This window comes from Amphiura filiformis, chromosome 3 (genome assembly GCF_039555335.1).
Source record: "Amphiura filiformis chromosome 3, Afil_fr2py, whole genome shotgun sequence".
Classification (NCBI taxonomy): Eukaryota; Metazoa; Echinodermata; class Ophiuroidea; order Amphilepidida; family Amphiuridae; genus Amphiura; species Amphiura filiformis.
This window is the reverse complement of record NC_092630.1, coordinates 86,088,341-86,106,778: the sequence shown is the minus strand read 5'-3', so window position 1 is coordinate 86,106,778 and position 18,438 is coordinate 86,088,341. Positions and strand designations below refer to the sequence as shown.

General features: G+C 39.6%; 1 protein-coding gene across 1 annotated transcript; it reads right to left on the bottom strand.

Moving 5' to 3' along the window:
• Nucleotides 1-1,745: 1,745 nt before the first annotated feature.
• LOC140149305 (hematopoietic prostaglandin D synthase-like) lies at nt 1,746-6,404 on the bottom strand. Its single transcript, XM_072171570.1, has 5 exons — nt 6,125-6,404; nt 4,925-5,017; nt 4,347-4,462; nt 3,101-3,196; nt 1,746-2,577 (listed from the first exon to the last, which is right to left on the bottom strand). The coding sequence occupies exons 1-5, from the start codon at nt 6,273-6,275 to the stop codon at nt 2,407-2,409; spliced, it is 627 nt and encodes a 208-aa protein (XP_072027671.1). The 5' UTR covers nt 6,276-6,404; the 3' UTR covers nt 1,746-2,406.
• Nucleotides 6,405-18,438: the final 12,034 nt, after the last annotated feature.

Genomic DNA, 18,438 nt, shown 5'->3' with positions numbered 1-18,438 from the left:
TATAAATCACCAAAAAATGATAATGCCAACCCCTGCCAAATTGACATTTGCCAACCTGATACAATTGGCAGATGCCAATGATTTCTGACACTCTGGATATTGATGGCAAATGCCAATTTGGCCCGTGACTGCAAATGCCTGGTTGTGCGTACCCCTTGCACATTCTTCTTGGCCGAACCTGGCAAATGCCACATTGGCATCAGTTGGCAAGTGCCAACCTGGCACTATGTGGCATATTTTCCCTGTGTATGTTCGTGATAGCCACATACAGTCTGGCCCGAGACTACCCCCACGAGGGTCTACGCTGCGCTATTTAAAATCTTGAATTTTGGTCACCTTTTCAGCTCAAGACGCAAGCTACTCTCTCAAAGCGCAAACTAACGACTATCATATCTGTTCAAAATATATATTCAAGTGCAAGGAACCACATCTGGTTTCTTTATACGAAATCATTTACGGGAGATATTCATCATTTTCCACCCGGTATCCAAAGATTTATTGTCTGAATATCAATCGTGCACAGCACACTTACGTGTATCGATCCCGTGTATTCATTTCAGTGCCTCTGGTTGTATAATGTAATTCATATTAACCGGGCGATGTCGGTGTGCGGTGGCGGAAGCATTAAAATTTAAGGGAGGGGGAGGGGTAAAGCATGTTTTTGCGCGAAAATGTTCAATTTCATTTTAGGGCTTCGGGGACGGGAGTTCTTCCAGGTTGGAGGTACGGGGATGTGCCACCATTTTGGGGTACCTTTTCAGCGATTTCGGTATAGGCCTATCGATGCAGTGGGTTTTCGGTTGATTTGGTCAAAATTGCCACCAAAAACAGCCTATGGCAAATTTAGGGTGCTTTTGTGTGTTTATTCAGAGAATAATCAGATAGGTATGGGTGGCAAAAACAACAAAAGGTAGGTATAGGCCTATAGAAAAAGTCAGCATTCAAAAGTCTGCATGGCACATCTCAGCCGTAAAAAAAGAATTCGAAGACCCCTCCCCCGGGGGATTTTAGCCCCAAATCAGGCCCGTAACAAGGATTTATTTGGAGAAAAATTTAGAAAAAGTGGATTTTTTTTCAAAATTTGGACCTTTTTGGACTGGGGCTGATTTTGAAAAAGTGGAATTTTTCCAAAAATTTGGACCTTTTTGACCAAAAGGCATTAAAAAACCCTATTTTTTCGATTGCTACGCTCGCATGGGACTTTTTGGGTAAAAAAATGGGACTTTGGGGGCATTGTGGGATTGAGGGAGCGGCAATTGTTTGATTGGCGTAACAAAAAAAAAATAGGGTAGGTCGGTCGGGGCTGCACATATTAAGCTGCAAATCGCGTATTATTTTTTTTTTTTTGCAAAAAATTAGAAAAAATACCATGGTTCAGCATAAAACCACTGATGTATTTTGACATCAGGACTCAGGAGTAGTTCATGTCATAGTGCTGTTAGAATATGACGCCGCGCCAGGTCCCTGGTATTCCCTAGGCTATTATAGTTAACGCTATTTGATATACACACAATATTCACCAGTGCACAATACCAGAGCAACGTCGTTTTTCCACTTTTCGCAATACCATGTATGAATAAGTCCACTATCAGCGTAGTTAGCGGGTGATGTGGGGAAACAGTGGAAACAGATCGGTGGCAACCGTGATCCACCTTATCCCTGCCCTGTATTGTGTGTGGGTGTGTGTTTTTTTCTTTTTCACTGACGCTCACTCCGGAGAAAGATGAAAATTTCATAAATTAATATTATAAACATTCATAGATATAGCATCTGTATTTTTATTGCTCTTACAAAGTCATCAAACGGAAACTTGGATTACACGTAAAATAATAGGAGGTGCTGCTTACGATTAATACCAAATGCAAAGCCTTCACAAGGGGCATTTACCACTAATTATATTAAGGTGGTACTACACCCCTGCCCAATTTTGTGCCTATTTTTGCATTTTTCTCAAAAATTATAGCGCATTGGTGACAAGTATAAGATATGTATATTATAGGGGCAAGGACTACAACTACTGCACTGGAAATTTTATTTCAGCACAGACAACAGTTGTGGAGTTACTGTCAAAAATGAGGGAAAACCAATATTTGATCAATAAATCAATAACTACTTGCCTTGAGTTGCTGAAATTCCAGTGCAGTATAGTTGTAGTCCTTGCCTCTATAATATACATATCTTACTTGTCACCAATGCGCTATAAATTTTGAGAAAAATGCAAAAATAGGCACAAAATTGGCCAGGGGTGTAGTACCCCCTTACCGCTATGTTAAAATGTCCTTATACGATATTCTTGAAAAATACTGAAATATTTAATTATATATAATTGTATATAGCTTGGTATAACTGGAGAACACTCGACTCATTGGTCTATCCACTCCATCCAAGCCCCATATTCAAGCAAGCTCAACCAGTATAACTCGTGGCGGGCCTTTTTTGTAGCCAGTCGGCAACTCTGGGATGTGCTTCCACTTTTGAACGAAGGGCCTCAAGTTTTGGACAAGTTTGAAGAAAGTTTGAGGCAAACTGGCTGACAATTGATACTGTGTTATAGAAAAACAGATCAGCTACGGTTATCTGTAACGAATTGAAAACAAGATATAGTAGTACATTTATATGACGTAGCAGGGTCGATCCTTCATGTAATTATTTCGTGTAAGCTAATCCTAACCCGGTGTCCTAACCCTAATCCTAACCCTAAACTAACCGGATTTTTGATAGCGTAAAATCCGTAAATCTATAACCCGAATTATAACCAAAATGTACGATTTCCGTCAAAATGCTGTTATTCTTTACCCAAAAAGATGATGCTGAATAATATTAGTAGTAACTGTCAAGAAGGTTGTCTGTAAACGAAACAATTAAAGTGAAAGAAACCTCAGTATAGCTCTTTTGGCCAGTTTAACCTATAACATAAATTTGGTATACTAGGTTGGTTTTATTCATTGAACTTGCCATGGCGACACCAAAGATTTTTTCCAGGAGAGCATCGGGGGGAAAGTGAATTCCAGGAGGTCACAAAGCATACAATTTCCGCAAAAAGGGGCAAGTATTCTCACGCCCAACCTGGTGCCGCCACCGAACTTGCCGCATGCATTACCTGATCTCCAATGAAATAGTTATTGTCCCCAACCAGCTTTTCTAGCTCTTCAAATTCTTTAGGAACGTCAGCTTGTAACTTTTCTATTTCTTTCTTCTGTAGAAATACACAAAATGATGAAACACGTTATATTATTAGACTCCTCCCGAAAACTTTCGCACACGCGAATGTGAATCTGGATGTGTTGGCCTTACCAAAAGGACTCTCCCAACAGATTAAAATTTCGAATATTTGCTGCAACAGTGGTGTCATTGCTTCACGGCACGCATGCACTATATAGCAAAGGAGTTGGAGCGGTGCGGTGTAGGTCCTACACAGGAAGAAGCAAAATAATTATAGGCCTACTGGCACTAGCTACTGGCAAAAACAACTATTTTATGTTCCTTAGATGGTCTCAAACCACATTCAAAATGTTCACAAAATTAAAAAGTGACCATATAAGCCCGCAGAGGTCAATCAACGATTAACACACCATGGGTTAAATTCAAACTTGCTCAAATGTTCTTATTCTGAAAAGGTATAGTTTGACCTATATTTGCGACATACCGTTCTTGAGTTATAAGTCGTGGGTGGTTTTTTTTTACCATACAGTACAGGGGTCAAAAACTAAAAGTGCTCCGAAGTTCAACGAAAATGGTCTCAAAAGCTAGTGGTACTATCTTCCTGTCTAGGCCTATGTAAAATGGAGAAGAACCTGGTTTGCTGGAATTGTTCCAGAAGTGAGGCACCTGCGTCTACTTGTTCATTGGGTATAACCACCAGTATACGGGAAACGGAAACCGGAAAGACTCGCATTGATGAGATCCTAGGCCTGCGTGTGGACATCCTAAACTGACGGATGACAGCATAATACGAACTGTATACTATTGAGGTTCGACGACACCACTTTCATTGACTTGAACACCTATAAAAAAACCCCCCCACACACCCCCACCCAGGGGCTATTTTAACGTGTCTCACCGTCACGTTCGGGCAATGAGATAAAAGTGTTGATGAAGTAGAGTGCGTTTCAAAAATAAAAAAATTGACATTTTACCTGAATGTGACCGTAAGAAAGGCTCTACCATTGTCTACTACTAAAGCATATCTACACGGATTGTTAATTGTCACTGCACGAATATTTTATCGCGACACGTACGTGACGGTGAGGCACGTTAAAATAGCCCCTGCCCCCACCCTACAGCCATATACAGTTTACATAGCCTACAGTTAGTCGCTTATATAGTATTGATATAGGCCTACCTACCCTTTGTTCTGGTTCGAAGGTTTTGATGATAACAATGGCCTGTTCAATGATTTCTTGGCAATTGTCCACGAAGCTATCAATAAGAGCACATTCCCAATTATCCTTCCCATACAGTCCTGAAACAAAGAATAATGTTCTTTAGCATTATTATCAGGCCCGTCGAGCCATGACAAGGGTGGGGTGGACTTCGGCACAGGGTCGTCCTATGGAGGAATGTGCTCCCTTAGTTATAAAATGTCCGCAAACCCTTCCCCATTGGCACATGTGGTCAGGTTGTAGGCCTATGCCCTACATATATTTCATACAAGAGACTCGTTTTGATCAATTTTCAAATTTATTCACTGGATAGATTCACCAGGTTTGTAGATAGACAGATTGTGTCAAACCCATGTGGATGATGATGTATTGCGTTGTAGGCCTAATCATACACAAAAATAAGAAGAGAAAATAATGCAGACTGAAGAAATAGGTTTGAAAAAGCAAAGAAAAATCAAACAAAACACGATACGATTGTATTACTCTATACTCTTCATATGATATCAACATTTTCCATAGGCCTATACAAAAACCCGACTCACCAAATTCTCTGGCTAGATAGCGAGTAATCGCCAAACTCTGCGTTAATCTTTTCCCGTCAACTTCTAAAACAGGAACCTGTTTAAAGCCCATTTCTGAAAGAATAGGTCAGAAAGTTAATAAACTGTAAAATTGACATACATTTCCCCAAAAAAATTACAACATGAATTTTTAATTTTATGACGTTAAAAACATGATATAGGTCTAGGCCTATAGGCCTGTTAACCATTGCCTATGTCACACCCTCATAGCATAGGCATAGGCTTACATGAATTTTTAATTTTTGAAGCATTCATTCATAATTCAGTCCTAAGACTGATGTCAAAAAGACTTGGCCAAGTCTAGTAAAACCATGGGTCCCAAATACTGAAGATTGATATCCTCAACAGAAGCTGTATAACTAACAAAATAATAATAATTTTAGGACCACCAATTGGTCCTTGCGGGAATACTCAATACAGAGACTAGACCCAGATGGGCCGAAAGTGCGAAGGACAACGCAGTGCACATGCACAAAGAAAATTTGTCACATGGTCACACAATCCTGGTTGGTGCTTTGAACGAAAGAACTGACCTAGAATTCTAGAAGATAACCCTGTAAATAGTATAGAAAGTAAACAAATTAATACAAGTTTATATTATTTTTTTAAATTTTGTTTTTAAAAACCCATCAGCGGTGTACGGCTGAGTATAGCAAGGTATGATGCTGGGTATCATCATCCATGGTATTTTTAATTGGTTCTAGGCCTATTAGGCCCTACATCATAAGCCCACAGGATGTAGGAATTTGTTGGTGCAATGGGATCCATTATAAAGTGATAAACGGTTTTGAACATCCAAGAAACCATCATTAGTCATAATATCAACACATTTATTGGTGATTTCACTGATTTGACCAATGAGGGGTGTGTGACATATAAAGCATGCGATTTTCTGTGATTTATAGGCCCAAGCCTTGGACCAAGGCTAGATTTTTATCCACGATATTTCTCAATTTGATTTTGTAAGCAATTTAAAAAAAATGGTTCATTAAGCCCCACCCCTGAAATTCCGTCACTTTGTACATTTAAAACATGCTTTGCCTCTCCCATGCCCTGCCGGAAAAAATTCCTGGCGCCGCCAATGATGGTGCTATATGCGTGGTGCGTGGTGCATGGTGCGCTGGTGCTACCCAGCTTTGAGACAAGAGCCGGCCGGCTTACCTTGTTTTGTTTTCGTCCAATCTGCAAACTCAATCCTGACATCTTCATATTCAACTTCTGCTAGGTGAAATAAAAATCGCAGCACCTCCGCGCGACCATACGCATTGAAATAATAAAGTTTGTAACTTGTCTGTGATGAAGACGACGACATCTTTATTTCAGTTACCGTAGGCCTGTATCTCCTGTCGAACTCTTGGTATAGATCTCCACAGCACAGGTCTATCTTATGTAAACTGTACACTGAGCTACATTACCATGCGATTACATACATTGACCTTACTTTCATAATTCGTGCGTATCAAGGCATATCCGTCAATATTGCGTAATGCTCGAATGGAAAATTGAGTTATCGTCAACATATAGCGCTCCTGGAGCCCCAAGGATTACATACATAGAGTTACGAGGGGCAGTCATAAAGTTTGTAGAACAAGGTATGCTACTTTGTCGCGCGGTAATGAATTTGGTCTCATTTGAAAGCTTGTTCCTTAAAAACATAAGTGCAAAAATATACGATTTTTGCATAACTGTATATGAGCAGGACACTCTGCAGAGGAAACCTACCTCCTTGAATTCACAGCTACAGCCAGAAGTGAACACAGGGTCATCATGTAAATTTCTTCTGATGGTGCTGAAAACTCAAATGAAATTTAACAATGTACAGTTGCTGTAAATGGCGATGAAGTCCTTGATATTCAACAGTAACGAAATGGTCCTTAGAGTTCAAGGATGGAATGAACGTCCTTGAAGATCATCCAAGGTCCAAGAGACTTGCTGACGTCACCACTAATGATATATGTGTTGGTACAGTGGCAGTGATAATCAATAAAGAATCAAATAACAACGATGAGATAGCCACAAAATATGACAACTCTGATGAAAGTGTTTTCAACATAAATCCATTAACAGTTGGTTATTCCATGGTGTCTTCTAGATGGGGTCCCAGAATCTTTATGCACACAATTAATAGCAGTTGCCATAATCAGGTCCACAACTTCTATACACTTAGAATGAGGACCAAGAAGTTTCATTTATATTACGTTAAAAGTGATAAGACATACATTAGTCACAGGAATTACGAGTCCATTCAGTGGACTCACCTGGATCTCCCACCCCTAAGAAGTTCATCACTCGTTTACCATCGTGGAAGGTCTTCATAGCTGTTTTCTGAAATTCAGGGAGTTTTGAAGACAGTTCATTTGCCAAATGAAAGTACAATCATAGGCATATATCATACAATTTTTATATCAAAATTAAGGCAAGCCATCAAGTGAAGAAGGTTGGCGGCAGGAATGTGGCTGTTCTTGGATTGTGTCCTGTACCCTATTCTCAGTTTGTCAAGCTGCCATTCACCACAGAGGGTCAGTTGACTAAAGCAACCATATTGTGGTCCAGGCACGGCCTCCAGTTAGTGAAACCTATTTAAGAATTTTAAGCCCCACTCTTCACTGAAGAGTGGCTCATGAGGCAATCGGAAGACTTCCATTTTGTTGATACAGAGGGTTTCAAGTAAAATTGCGACGGGTGCATTAAGGTATGCAATGACCATGTTCAAGATTGAGATAAGAAGAATTTGGCTAGTACTCTTTCAAGTACCTTGTGCTATGAACTTATTGACCGCCCTCGTATGGTCAGGGCACAAATCCTGGAATAAAGTGCTCAGGATTTAGGTTAGTGCTCCAGGTGCGATATCTGTTGACGATAACTGAATTTTGCTGTATGCAGCACGCCAGAGGAAATGAGGACTGTTGAAAATGTTCAATAGGCCTAAATCCAGTGTAGCCTAAATCAATATGACTGAATCAATGCCTGTAGGAACGTGGTAGCTTGTGGGTGGTGTACATAATGAGTTGAGGAGTATACTGAATTGTTTGTTGAGTCGTTGGCCCTACCCTACCACCAACACCTTACCCAACCACCCACTTTTACCCCATGCCCCACCACCCTCCCATTACCCCACCACCATGCTTACCCCAACACCCACTAATACCCTACCACCCACTCTAATTTCCCCACCACCCTATCGCTAACAATTTACCCTACCCCACCAGCTTAGCCCACCACCCCATGCAATTACCCTACCCATAACCCCACCACCACCACACCCCCACCACCCTAACCCATTACCCCACCACCACCAGCTTACCCCACTACTCTACTCCATATAAAGGTCCCGGGGGGGTCACTCGCTTACCAAAGTGGTATGCATGCTCGTCCCAGCACCTCAAAAATGGACCCTAAATGGCGTAATCAGTGTAGAAAAATTTCACCCCTTATTGGCGTAAGGCTCTGAAAATCTTACCCCTAAAATATGGTATAATTCAGTGTAAGAAACTAAAATGGACCCTAAATGGCGTAAACTATAAAACAAACCCACTAAAATTGAAAAAGATACCCTAAACGTCGAAACTTTACCTGAAAAGCACCCTTTTTCTAAAAACGGCGACGCCGCCACAAGGCCAAAAATCGACCCTTTTTCGACGTTTTTGGGGACGAGCATGCGTACCACTTTGATATGTGAGTGACCCCCCCGGGATAAAGGTATCACAAATGGGAGGGGGCTCATAATTATTGCACAGCCTCATGTCACTCCACCACATACGGATCTCCTGATAAATTATTCACAAGATTATTTGGCTTCCATAAATGCTTAATATGCATAAATTATGCAAATTAGCTACAGAAGTAACATATTTTGCACTGAAAACCAAATAAGCTTGAGAACCTCTGGCCATATGCTACCCCCCCTGCAGATCACCAGATAATATGTTCACAAGGTCATTTGGCTTGATACATATAAATGTTGTGGTGAAAATCTAATCCGATCAAGAACCTCTGGCTGTGCTAGCCCCACAAAGTTACATAATTGTAACCCATATGGATCTCCAGATAATCTGCTCATGAGGTTATTTGTGTGATATGCATAAATTATGCAAATCTGCTACTTAATGGAATATTTTGTGATCCTAGCATCCTGTTTTTATGACATTTTTCAGTAGATATATTCACTAAAAATGTTTATTTGCCAGTTATTCATGATTATGTAAATTACACTGCTCCATAGGTCACTGTTGTAATTTTGTTCTGGTACACCAGAACGTAATTCAAATTTGACAACATTTTTGCTAATAGGTCTGTCACACTACGACGGACTGGATCAACGTACATCACCGAATACAAAAATATTTTATTCGGTGGAAAAATCACCAGTCCGGCAGAAGATTCGGTGGGATTTTGGGTCCGATTCCCGTTCGTCTCTCTATGCGTTGTGGCCGCTAATAATCCTGCAGGCGTCTTATATCCGATCGTTCAACGTCCGACAAATGACCGGATTTGGGGGTCCGATTCCCGTTCGTTTCTCTATGCGTTGTGGCCGCTAATAATCCTGCAGGCGTCTTATATTCGATCGTTCAACGTCCGACAAATGACCGGATTTGGGGGTCAACGTCCGACAAATTTCCGGATTTGGGGTCCGATTCCCGTTCGTCTCTCTATGCGTTGTGGCCGCTAATAATCCTGCAGGCGTTTTATATTCAATCGTTCAACGTCCGACAAATGACCGGCGAATCCGTGGCATGTGGCACCAACAGGGACGTCCACCCTATCAGAAAAGTGGCGGAGGAGAGGGTGTTTGAGAGGGTTTTTGACCCCTTAGAGGCAGTGACGTAGCAAGCACTTTTTCAGAGGGTGAACAAAGTAGGGAAAGACAACTTTTAAGGGGGATAACTTTGACGAAAATGGTCAAATATTGGCTAATAAGTACAAAAGGGCTACAAATCTGATATATCAGCGTCCGGGGGCAATAGAGGTGAGAAACCTTTGGAAAATGAAGGCCCAATTGAAGCCATTTGTCATTTTTTGGATCAATTTTAGCACTATTATTGGGTACTATTTTAGTTTGAAGCAGCCGCAAATTGGTGAAACGAAAGCCTAATTGAAGCCATTGAAAAGTTTTCACCATTATTGTATAATATAAACAATTGTTTAAAAATAACACGTGGATGTCCATAGCAGAAGCAAAAAGGAAGACTTGTCCATTTTTCAAAATGAAGGTCCAATTGAAGCCATTTGCATGGGGACTGTAGGGCCTATTTACATTATTAGGCCTAGGCCTATTGTGTAAAAATTTAGTTTTAAAAATGGACAATTTGGAAAATTGTTTTTAGTGCATCATTTTTACACTACAGGGTGTATCAAAATTAAGTATACAGTTTGAAAAACGCCGCTAGATTAAAAGGTATGAGGTCTTCTGTCAAAATTCTCTAGTTGATAACTTAATCAACATCTTGTCCTCCTACAGCTGAAAAATCACTGGCGTGTGACCATTAATAAGGATTTGGTGGCTACTTTTGTGAACCGAGTACAAAAAGCAGTTGCGCGAAGTCAATTGGGTTTCAATGCCCGGTGCTTGTTATTGTTGTGCAGCCAAGAGAAATATGCAGGTGTACAGATCATTTGTCCTCATTAATTGTTAGGGTTCCAATCCTGTGCATATCTCCTTACATATGCTAGGTTTTACTTAACAAGGAGAATAGCAACATTAAAATGGATACTCCACAGTACACGCCAGAGCAAAGGGCCTTTCTTGTTGCAGTGTACCATCGTACTCAGAGTCCAGCAGAAGTGCTTCGGAGATTCCTTCAGCAGTGCCCAAATGCACGTTCCCTTTCACGTTCCCTTTCAAGTATCAGATAACTGGAACGAGTCGTAATCTGAACAGAGAACATTGTGGTCGCCCCCGAACTGGAAGATCTGTTGCTAATATCCTAGCAGTCCATAACACTCTGCTGGCGGGGAAAGCAGGAGGTCAAATTAGCTGCCGTCGAAATGGACTTGGAATACCATCTGCAACCTTTAACATCTCGTTTATGACTTGCGATTTCTTCCCTATCAGACGATAAAGAGATATCAACTTCAGCAAGCAGAACACCAACGTCGCACTGTGTTCTGTCGGTGGCTTCTTGTCCGCACTCTACGTTTCCTGGAAGATTTCATCATTGGCGATGAAGTAGAGTTTTCATTAAATATTTTCACAAGTCCTCCTGCAGACCTTGATGAACTTCAGAGACGCATAATTGCACAAGTTGACATTCTCAGGCAGGACAGACATCTCATTAGACGTGGTGTGAACGCCATGTTGAGAAGAGCCGAAATCTACATACAGAAGAATCGTGGGCATGTGGAAGACTAAGACTAAAACTGTCAATAACTGTAAACAGTAAAGAAAGTGGTGAGACTTTTTTTGTGATTTGTATGTTGTTTTGATTTTAATTGACTTCGCGCAACTGCTTTTTGTACTCGGTTCACAAAAGTAGCCACCAAAGCCTTATTATTGGTCACACGCCAGTGATTTTTCAGCTATAGGAGGAAAAGATATTAATTAAGTTATCAATTAGAGAATTTTGACCACAGACCTCATACTGTTTAATCTAGCGGCATTTTTCAAATTGTTTACTTAATTTTGATACACCCTGTATTATTGCCTTAAACAAAAAACAAAGAAGGCCCGAACTGAATTTGCAAAATTTAAAATGTTACACTGATCCACTGACACTTAGATATAAGACTTCAGACTCGTAATTTCAGGTAAAGCATGCATGGATTGATATGTTAAAGTCAGTAATAGACCTAAGTCCGTCTTAAATACTGACTTTGGTGACAAATGTCACGGGCCCTACATATCGACGGGCCGGCAGTAATTTTCACAGGCTTTTAGGCCAAGGAACCACATCTAAGCACTGCCTATAATAATCACAGGCCTATACTTAGGCTTACTATATACTATCCTGGGCCTACTCAATAACGTACAATTTAACATTTTCTCTTCTTTTTTCTTTCTTGTCAATCACTAAAACTGGTAGGAATTTGATATTGCGTCCTCTACCCTTCAGAAAGTGCCCCTGCCTCAATACTACTTACATGCATAGGCCTACTAAATTACGTGCAATTTAACTCTTTCTCTTCTCTTCTCTCTTCAATTTTTCTCACTTTCTTTCTTTTTCTCTCCTTTCCCCTTTTTCTACTTGTCAGTCACTAAAGTACTGGGGGAAATATGATATTGCGCCACACACCCTTCAGAAAGTCCCCCCCACCCCATGATCGATGCACACGTTCGCCATAGGCCTACATCCGGCACAAGCGCCTGCGAAACCTTGCAAACACCTGCGGTATATAAACGAAAGAATAACGAACAAACCCAGGGCATATATACAGAACAGTACGAACACACATCGGACAACTTCCGAACATGTGTATTCAGCACACTCCGTTTCAAGTTTTGTGCATGCACAAAACTTGAAACGTATTGTCGACGGACTAAACAAACATCACCTAACACGAAACGCATTTGGCGGATAATAGCAGGACATATGAAGAACATAAAACGAACATTGACGAACACTAACGGATTTGCTAAAATACCATCCGTTTCTTATACGGAAGACCGATCCGGTGTAGTGTGACACTAACACGGTCTGGGTCAACGTACATCACCGAAGGCAAAAATATGCTATCCGGTGGTGAAGGCCTCACAGGAACGTATTTGCAACGAACACGGGCCGAGTGCAACGAACAAAGAACGAACATGAACGAAAGGAGAGCGAACAAACTCCGGCAATATGCAGCACCATACGAACACACATCGGATAAATACCGAACACGTGTATTCGGTACACTCCGTTTCAAGTTTTGTGCATGCACAAAACTTGCCGACGGACTTAACGAACATCGCCTAACATGAAACGCATTTGGCGGATGATAGCAGGACATAAAAAGAACATAAAACGATCATTGACGAACAACAACGGATTTACTAAAATACCATCCGTTTCTTGTACGGAAGACCTATTCGGTATAGTGTGACAGGCGCATAAACGAATTTACCTGCAAGAAATTTTTTGTACATAAACATATTTATGCAGCCAGATGTTTCCAGTGGTATAAAGATCTTAACTTTAGGGAAAATTTTCATTGAAACAAAACCAAATAATTTACTCACTATTGACGGTTTCGGTTTTGTTTCAATGAAAATTTTCCCTAATGTATATCTACAAACCTGATGAATCTATTCAGTGATTAAGATCTTAACTTTTTTTGAGAAAAGTTGGGAGATGAGGTTATGGATCTCGAAATGCCTTTTAATTAGGATATTTTCACCATATGTGATTTATTCCCCCCTTTTTGTGATTTATTCCCCCCTTTTTTTTGAAAGGGATGGGGAGCTGCCCCCCCCCCTGGATCCACCCCTAGTACCCACCCATGGGGTCGCTGTCCGAATTTGTTGGTGGTTAGCAGGGGCATAACCAGCTTTTTTCGTTGGGGGGGAATAAAATTTCGGGGGCACAGACACAAAATTGACAGTTGCATCATACAATACGTGGATGATGTGCGCGCGTAGGGCGCAAAAACGTGGTATTTTACACAATTTTTGTCCATTATCAGGATGGAAATGGGCTTTATTATTATAATGTGCGCATTTTTTTTTAAATTTCGCATTTTACACTATTTTGGCCCACGATCGGGCTGAATTTTGGTAGAAACGGGCTCCTTGCCCCTTTTCTTTTCTTTTGCCCTTCTGATTTGCTCTTTTATTTTTTGTCAGAGGGGCACTTTTTTCTTTCATTTTTTGTCAGGGGGGCACTCTGCCCCACCGCTGGCTACGCTACTGGTGGTTAGTTGAGTGTGTGGGGGTGTGTTTGGAAGGGGGGGTATGTATGCTATAATATATATACTTCTTTCTAAAACTACCAACAAATGGGGGTGGCTTTTTTTAGAGACAAAAATCAGATTACTGTAAATCATCCCTTTATAACATGAACTGGATACATCTTGAAGATAAGTTATTTTTTATAAGTTATTAAGCAGTCATGCATAAGATTTGTTTAAAAAGAAACTTGTTATCATCACCAAGCAGGGGCAGCAAATACTGTTTGCATTCACACAAATTTTGCAATGCTGCCCTCACTGTCGGTACATGTATACTTCCACTTTTTCTATGCATTTTCTCATCTAAAGCCTGTTCAGCAATCTGAAACTTGTCGCCCCACACAGTGTCATCGCCCCGATATCTTCATGGCAGAAATCGCCATGATGGTAGGTTGAATCCATGGCCATTTTGTTCCTAAATGTTTAATAGTTTTGAGACTCATAATGGCCTGGTGACTGACCTCTGTAGATGTCAGTGAGCATGGTATACGGCACGACGTCATCTGCTTTTAGACTGCCGCCACCAGTGGCCTTCGCTGCGCTACAGTCAGTCTACTCTGAAGTACAAAGTACCGACGCGGACGCACGCATTGTGCCGACTTTGAAGGCACGCATACCTGCAGCAGAGACGCAGCACTACGCACTGTTAATGCGCTGTATACATGCACGTTGTCACTTTGTACTTCAGAGTAGACAAACTGTATAGTACCGCGTATCTTCCGTGACCCAAGTGTTTACGAATGAGGGCAGCTGTCTTTTATTTTGTTTGGCACATATAAAATCAGAATTTTTGTCAGTTTTTGAGTTCAAAACACATGGTTCTTTCTCAATACGCAAGCTAACGACTATCATATTCTTTCAACACATATATTCAAGTGCAAGCCTTGAAATTGGCTTCTTTAGAATAAAAAAAATTACAGGAGATATTCATCATATTCTACCACGGTATCCAAAGATTTATCATCTGAATATCAAGCCGTGTAAGCAAATACAAGTGTATCGATCCCGGGTATTGATTTTAGTTTCTCTGCTGTACAATGTAATTATTAACCAGGCAATGTCGGTGTGCCCCAGCTTGTCACTATCAAGACCAGGACCGTAGCAAGTGGGTGGCCAGGGAGGCCATGGCTGCCCAACTTTTTGATAAATTTGCTATGTTTTCTTTATATCTTTATTACAATTTGGGCATATATTTGTATTTTGGCCGCCCACATTTGTGATGGCCGCCTCACATGTTTCAACCTTGCTATGGCCCTGAATTCAAGACACTACAATGATATCAAGAAAAGTCACTAATTAAGTAACAAAAATGCTCCGATGAAGTTGACTCATGAATGTTTATTTTTTGTGGTATTTAAAACAAAATATAAAAAAAACCTTGTTGTTCATAAAATATTCCAGAGATATTCTTGACCTCTGACGTGACATTACAGTATACATGATATCTAAATATGTACAGATTTGATCAATAACATACATGATATATAAACTACAATCAAAAAGTGTTAAATAAACTTTCTATTCAGTCTCCATTCATTATATAAACACAGAAATTTGTCTGTAATCATTTACACAAACACAAAATGTACATATATTCTTTTTAATATGGAATGCTAGCAAAATTTAAACAAAATCAAAATGAAATGGAAGAGACGATAACTCTGATTACTGAGACTTTTTGTGGTTTGGCTTAAATTGACATGTGTATTAAACCTTTCATCATAAATATGTATTGCTTTTATTGTTACAAAAAATAAACATATTTAATTGAACTTAACGATCTACAAGTATCTCTGTAAAAAAGGGACATGTTCCAGGGGCGTACAGGGACCAGCAAGCTGTGAGGGGCAAATTCCCAAATTGCACTGTTGGCTGATAGAAATATTAATTGCCGACTGAAGTTAATTGTTGACCCCAATTTTTTTCTCTGGGGCATTCAAGAATCTAAACAGTGGGTGGAGTGGGGGTGGCCGACAAATATTTTTAAATCAAATTTGTCTTTTGTTGATAATACTTTTGACAAAATTGCAATACGTCCAATGCCCCCACATCACACATTGAAACCAGGCCAACACAAGATGTACATTACAACTTTTGGTCAATTTTGTTGCAGTTCGATATTTCAATCATTTTGTTCTGGTATTTGGAGTTGGGGCAGCTTGCACCCCAATCGGTACGCCTCTGACATATTCATTAAACAGAAATACAAACTTAATCAAAATAAAAAATATTTGTTCATCATTTTTTACATCTACACTGAAAACACTTTCACATTCCTTACATCTGACTGGCATTAACAATAATACAAGTATTCCCTTACAATTGCTTGCAGAGAACAACAGGCTTTGTTTACCTTTTTAGAGTGTAAACAGCGTAAACACAGAAGTGCTGTCCCGATTGAATAATTCAAGTGTCCCACTATCGTAACCACAGACCCATTATGCTTCAAAGCAAGTCAAAGATTTGTTCGGTTTCAAGAGGGCGCTCATAAAGTGTACACAAAAGCTCCCCTTATATCACTCATTAACTGGGCACGCTTTCGTTGATCCGAGCAAGAGAGGACCTTTCTGTTCTGGAAGCTATATCACTCTTTTTCTTGGTGAGGCAGTGATGGCAATGCATTAAAGCAGCTGTTCCGTGTGTGCATATCTATGCGGTATCTTCAAACGTGTGTACACCAGCAATTTGAGGTATCACTCACAATTTGAAGCTGCACCCGATGATATGGCCACTGACTTCACTGCCTTGCCAAGGTGAAAAATGGTATAGTGCTACATGTTGTTCATTATTTACATGAATACCAATGATAGCATACTTTGTATTGTCTATATTACACTGACAGAATATAATGTGAAGGAAACAAATATTTCAAATTGATTACACTTGTAAAACTCTATACGAGATTTCAATATCAATCAAGTTTTCAGTAAATAGTTGATCTGTTTACAACAGGTAGCACATACATGTACAAAATGGAACTTTGATGATGTATTTGATTAAGAATAACATTAAAGATGATGGATATCACAATATCAATCAGGGTGTTATTTTAATACTTAACCCCCATGAGAACTACCGGCCTATTGGTCAAAAAGGAGTTTTTGTTATCAATTGGACCAATCAGCAACATTGTTAGAATAATTTCACCACACAAAAAAATTAGGGTGAATTATTTGCAAAACTCCATTCTGATTGGTGATTAAAATGAAGATATCATGTAATTGACCAATCAGAGGCAATGTTAGATCAGCAGGTAGTGCTCCAGAAGGAACAATTTTAACCCCATGACAACTTAACCCCATGAGAACTACCGGCCTTTTGGTCAAAAAGGAGTTTTCGTTATCAATTGGACCAATCAGCAACATTGTTAGAATAATTTCACCATGCAAAAAAATGGAGGTGAATTATTTGCAAAACTCCATTCTGATTGGTGATTAAAATGAAGATATCATGTAATTGACCAATCAGAGGCAATGTTAGATCAGCATAATGGATAATGTGTGCTCCATTGGTTATTACAGTAAATAGAATGGAAAACATTGTATGTGTCTTATAACATATCTATGATATAATATGATATAAAGTTGGTTACTTCTTACTGTTATAATCTTGTTTGTTTATAATGCCTTCATTTGACCAGATGGCATTTTACCAATCACCTTACACCATTAAATCACAAATGAACATACTGTCAACACATTACAAACTTGTATCAACATTCATTGAAGATGTGTATGAATAACACTATTAGGGCCAGCATATATACTCTGATCAGCTCCGAATAGGCGGGACTCATAACATTTTGTGAATTTACGCGGGTGTAAGTTGGGAATTTATTGACTCACGCAGTAACAAAAACCAAATAATTCTCGCCTATTATGAGCTGATCTTGATATTGTACAATGCTATTCTCTTGAGACAGACAGTGTTCTCTGTTCTCCACAGTGATTTTCTGTTCTCTGCAGTGATTTTTTGCTCTCAGCTGTGATTGTTTACTGAAGCAATCAGCTTTGTTTATGGCTTTCTTCTTCTGCTCGACATTTTTTACTGTGGGAAGCAAATTTGTCACAATACATTTTATGAAAGTTATTAGTTTTGTTCAGGCTTTGTTTTCCTTAATGTTTTTCGATGCGGAAAATGGAAATTTTTGCTGCAGCTAAAAATGCTGTTGCAAATTTGTCGCAGCAGGTTTTACTGAAGTGATTAGCTTTGTTCAGGGCTTCATTCTTCTTCTCAATGTTTTTTTACTGCCCAAAATGATGTGTGTATCTGTTACAATGGAAAACACTAGTAAAGACATAATGCTTTATCTTGTCCTGTAATTAGGTATACTATGGTGAATAGGAAAAATTGTGATAAACTTGTTAATTGAATACTTTTTTGATAAACTTGATAATTGAAAACCTTATAAATTATTACTTGTAAAATAATAATGAAGTTCATTACATTTGCTATATTAGAAAACATGATACTGTTCGCCACTTGACCCAAATGGGTGCTGGTCTAACATAGAAAGACCCATTTTCCCCCCATTTTTCTTACATCAAACAGCATGAAAATGATAAGCTGTTGTCTGTTAATAGTGATTTGATGTTTATAGAAATGAAGGTGGT

Coding starts and splice junctions, on each gene's coding strand:
- LOC140149305 (XM_072171570.1), bottom strand. CDS start 6,275: ATGTCGTCGTCTTCATCACAGACAAGTTACAAACTTTATTATTTCAAT. Junction 5,018..6,124: donor TTGGACGAAAACAAAACAAG/GTAAGCCGGCCG, acceptor CTATTCTTTCAG/AAATGGGCTTTAAACAGGTT. Junction 2,578..3,100: donor ACTATTTCATTGGAGATCAG/GTAATGCATGCG, acceptor AATTCGTTACAG/ATAACCGTAGCTGATCTGTT.